The sequence below is a fragment of the Zeus faber genome (genome assembly GCF_960531495.2).
Source record: "Zeus faber genome assembly, chromosome: 21".
In the NCBI taxonomy this organism is placed as follows: Eukaryota; Metazoa; Chordata; class Actinopteri; order Zeiformes; family Zeidae; genus Zeus; species Zeus faber.
In genome coordinates this window covers 10,292,979-10,296,583 of record NC_137208.1, presented here as the reverse complement: position 1 = coordinate 10,296,583, position 3,605 = coordinate 10,292,979, and the positions used below count along the sequence as shown (strand labels likewise).

At 43.8% G+C, this 3,605-nt stretch overlaps 1 protein-coding gene across 1 annotated transcript in view; it reads right to left on the bottom strand.

Moving 5' to 3' along the window:
• Window positions 1–1,469: 1,469 nt before the first annotated feature.
• The window catches only part of pdzrn4 (PDZ domain containing ring finger 4), a gene marked incomplete at both ends in the record, with an annotated part of 42,396 nt that continues 40,260 nt past the window's right edge, over window positions 1,470–3,605 (bottom strand). Inside the window, one exon of the mRNA XM_080022728.1 lies at window positions 1,470–2,042. Coding sequence (XP_079878854.1) covers window positions 1,470–2,042 — 573 coding nt within the window. The remainder of the gene's footprint in view (window positions 2,043–3,605) is intronic.

Here is a 3,605-nt window from a genome sequence, read left to right as displayed (position 1 = left end):
TAGATGGATAGATATATGAATAGATGGATAGATAGATAGATAAATAGATAGATAGATGAATGGTTGGATGGATGGATGGATAGATAGCTAGATAGGTAGAAAGGTAGATAGATGGATGGATAGATGATGGATAAATAGATAGATAGATAGATAGATAGGTAGATGCATATATAGATAGACAGACAGACAGACAGATAGATAGACAGATAGATAGATAGATAGATAGATAGATGGAGTAGATCATAGAGTAGATAGATGACCCCGACTTCAAGTCTTGAATAATCTTTCGAAACACATTTCATAAGGAGAAAGGACAGTTTATTACCCATTATTTTTTCTTTCAGATACCACTGTTAACACATACTGAACTCAAGGTTATATCAAGAAAATTTACAGTGGGAAATCAGTTGGTTTTAAGTACTGCCTTTAAAAATGAAATATGATACATTTTATTGGGGGGGGGGGGGGGGAGTAATATATAAGTTAAGAAAGGCAATCAGTCATGGAATTGATTTATTTGACGGACAAAAAAAAAAATCTTACGTTAAATAGGGTGAAATGTATAAATATCAGAGTCAATTTGACGTTATGAACACAATGCACATTCAATTTGTATAATAAGAGAAAGAGGTCCTCAATACCAATTCGTATTTAGAAGCATTTTAGAAATCATTCAGTAGTCCAGAGTCTCGACAGCAAGTTGAGGTAAAACCGTTTTTTTAAGAGCCCTCCTCCTCCACTCATAAATATTATGAGCCTCTAGGATGGCAGACTGACGGTATTCGGCGCGTTTTGTCAAGAATCCTCGAGCCGTCTCGCCCGACATCAACGGAAAATAAGTGGAAAAAAAGAAAATGATGTTTTAGAAGAGCCCGGGCTGCCTGGACGTCTGGGGATGAAGAGGATCTCACTCGACGCCTTCTTTTAGCCCGGAAAATACGAAGAAGAAATAGGTCAGGTTTCAGCTAGTAGTAATTCTCTACAGGATTATTTGGTTTACAGAGCAACACGGTCAATAAACGGTTGTACAAGCATACAAAAAGTAAATTACAGTGATATCTACATAACATCGGCATTCGGTGTAAAAATCATTTTACAAAACATTGTCGGGTTTTACAAAGTGTGAAAAATATCCAGTTTTTCCCCCCTTATAAAAAAGTGCCGCCTTGAACGAGGCAAATTAACTTCACCGCTTAGGTGTGCGATTAAAACGAAAACGGTGGAGGGTGTTCCGGTGTGTGACGTCTGTGCTTTCAGTCCCTTTGCCTGAACCAAATTTTCCACAAAAAAAAAAAAAAAAAAGGTTGGGTGTCCGAGACCCGCACGGTGTCTTTATTGGCGGCGTTTCGTTCTTTCGTGGACGCACTTTGGAGCGTAGGAAAGAACCAACGGAGAGGTCGCCGAAAAACGCCGGCTCTTGATCTGAAGCCGCCCATTTCTGGACGGAAAAACACGGGCAGCGCAGTGTCCTACACGGTGGTGACCGACAGAAAGGCGTTGTGCACCTTAGTGCCCTCTGGAGCCCTGGCGCCGTGGCTCATCAGCTCTTGGATGGTCATCCAATTGTCCAGGATTTTCTTGTTGCGTTTCTTCATCATTTTCTTGTGGCTGAGTTCCAGGATGTTGACCTCCTTCCTGCCCTCCGCCCCGCTGGCCGGCCCCTCCCTCAGGCACTCCAGCCGGCTCTTCTGCATGAACTCCCTCCTCTTCCTCTGCTCCCGGGCCCGGGCCAAGTGCTGCTTCCTCTCCTCCTTGCTCCAGTAGCGTCCCATCTTCATCTCGCTCATGGTGTCGTCGTCCGTCGTCATGCCGCCGCTCCTCTCCTCCCGGATCCTGAGCGCCCGCTCCCGCAGGATGCGGTCGCGGGCGGGCCGCCGGGCCACGTAGCGCGTGCCGTCAGACCGGACCTTGACCTTCCACTCCAGTCGGGGCTCCCCGGGACGTCCGTTGCGGTGCAGGGGCTCCCGGCAGACGCTGAGCAGGCTCAGCTGGCTCTGGGAATACTCGAGGGAGGAGTGCTGCTGAAGCAGATGCATGTAGCTCTGGAACAAGTAGAAGGGCTCTATTAATACGTTGATCGTATGAAATTAGTGCCATGCAAAATGCATTCGAAAAATGAAACGTAAAAACTAAATCAAAACTTTCTCGGCAAGGTCTTTCTTGGCAGCGTGTTGGCATTAAACTCTCATGGGCGAATGAATGGATGGTCAAAGAATGGATTGCGGCCGATAATAGCACCATGAATTGTGCATCCCACTATCTGTGTCTTCTTAGCGTCCTATTCACAAAAGATATTGTGCTTATGATTTGCCAGCGCAAACGCGGCCATAAAGTTTTGCAGCTGAGTGCAATTTGGCCCTTGTATTGCTGCGTCCGATCGCAATTCTCCATGTGGCAGAGTTTACGCCACTGCTCTGCACTTGCCTGTTGAACGAATTATCAGTCTTAAATAAGTATAAGAGTTCAAATAATTGTTGTTTTGATTTTTAAGTGTGATGAAAATGTAAAATTGTGACAAAATCTTTGGAGCAGCTGCGCTGGTGCTCTGCCAAGTCCTGACGGGAGGATTTGAAAATAATGGAAATTGTCTGGCGCAGGGGGGTACCCCGGGGGTTCAGGAGACCCCAGGTTTTAATTTGTCTTTTTTTAGTTTATTCGCCTATAAAGTGACTATAAAACATTTAAATAATATGAATACATTTATAATAAAACGTATGCCTCCCACACAGTTCATTTATTGCATGAATTTAATGTGTATATATTACTATTTTTATTCTATTTTATTGTAATTTTACATTGTAGAAATGATGAGAGTTGATTTAAATCTATTTTACTCTACCAAGTTCCGGGCCACTGCACGCGAAAGGCCGCGGCCTGCGAAGCTGTCCATGGTGAGTTCCGATGAGGTTCGATGCCATCTGTGATCCAATGCCAATTTTCACCCCTTTATAGCTATTCCCTATAACTTTTAGTTGTTTATCTCAATATCTTTTGAGTTTAATTGGAATTACAGAACCTTTTTTTTCAACCTTTATAGAGCCTTTTTTGTACAAAACATTATTCAAAGTTTCGTTCAGTTGCTCTTGGAGTGCGCTTTGAAAACCACCACGGACTCCTCCGTTCAAGGCATCGCCATAGCATGTTGGGCAGTACTAATAATCTTAATAATAATGTCACAATATTATTTACAGATCCCTGGAATGCACTTCAATTGCACCAGCTCTCTGAAGACGAACGCGCAGCGCTGCCTTTTTTTTTTTCTTCCCTTCTTTTGTGTTGTAGTCACCACCAGGTCTCTGCAGACGGTAATAGCTTCACTCTCAGTGGGTGCGGCTATTAGCGCCGGAGTTTGTGAATTGGACGTTTTTTGAAACGGGGCTCATTTGTATAGAAATGGGCCACTTTTGCACCAAATGTATGAATAATATCTCATTTACATAAGCACAAATAGCACCGCCGCACTGAGACATTATTTGCGTGCCAGCGCAGTTTGGGGTGTATTTCACCACTTGATGGTGCTTTGTGAATTAGACGCCCGCCTTTTCTGTTATTTGCCCTGGTTTAGCGGCAACAAAAGCCGCGCAATCCTTTTGTGAACTTGCCCC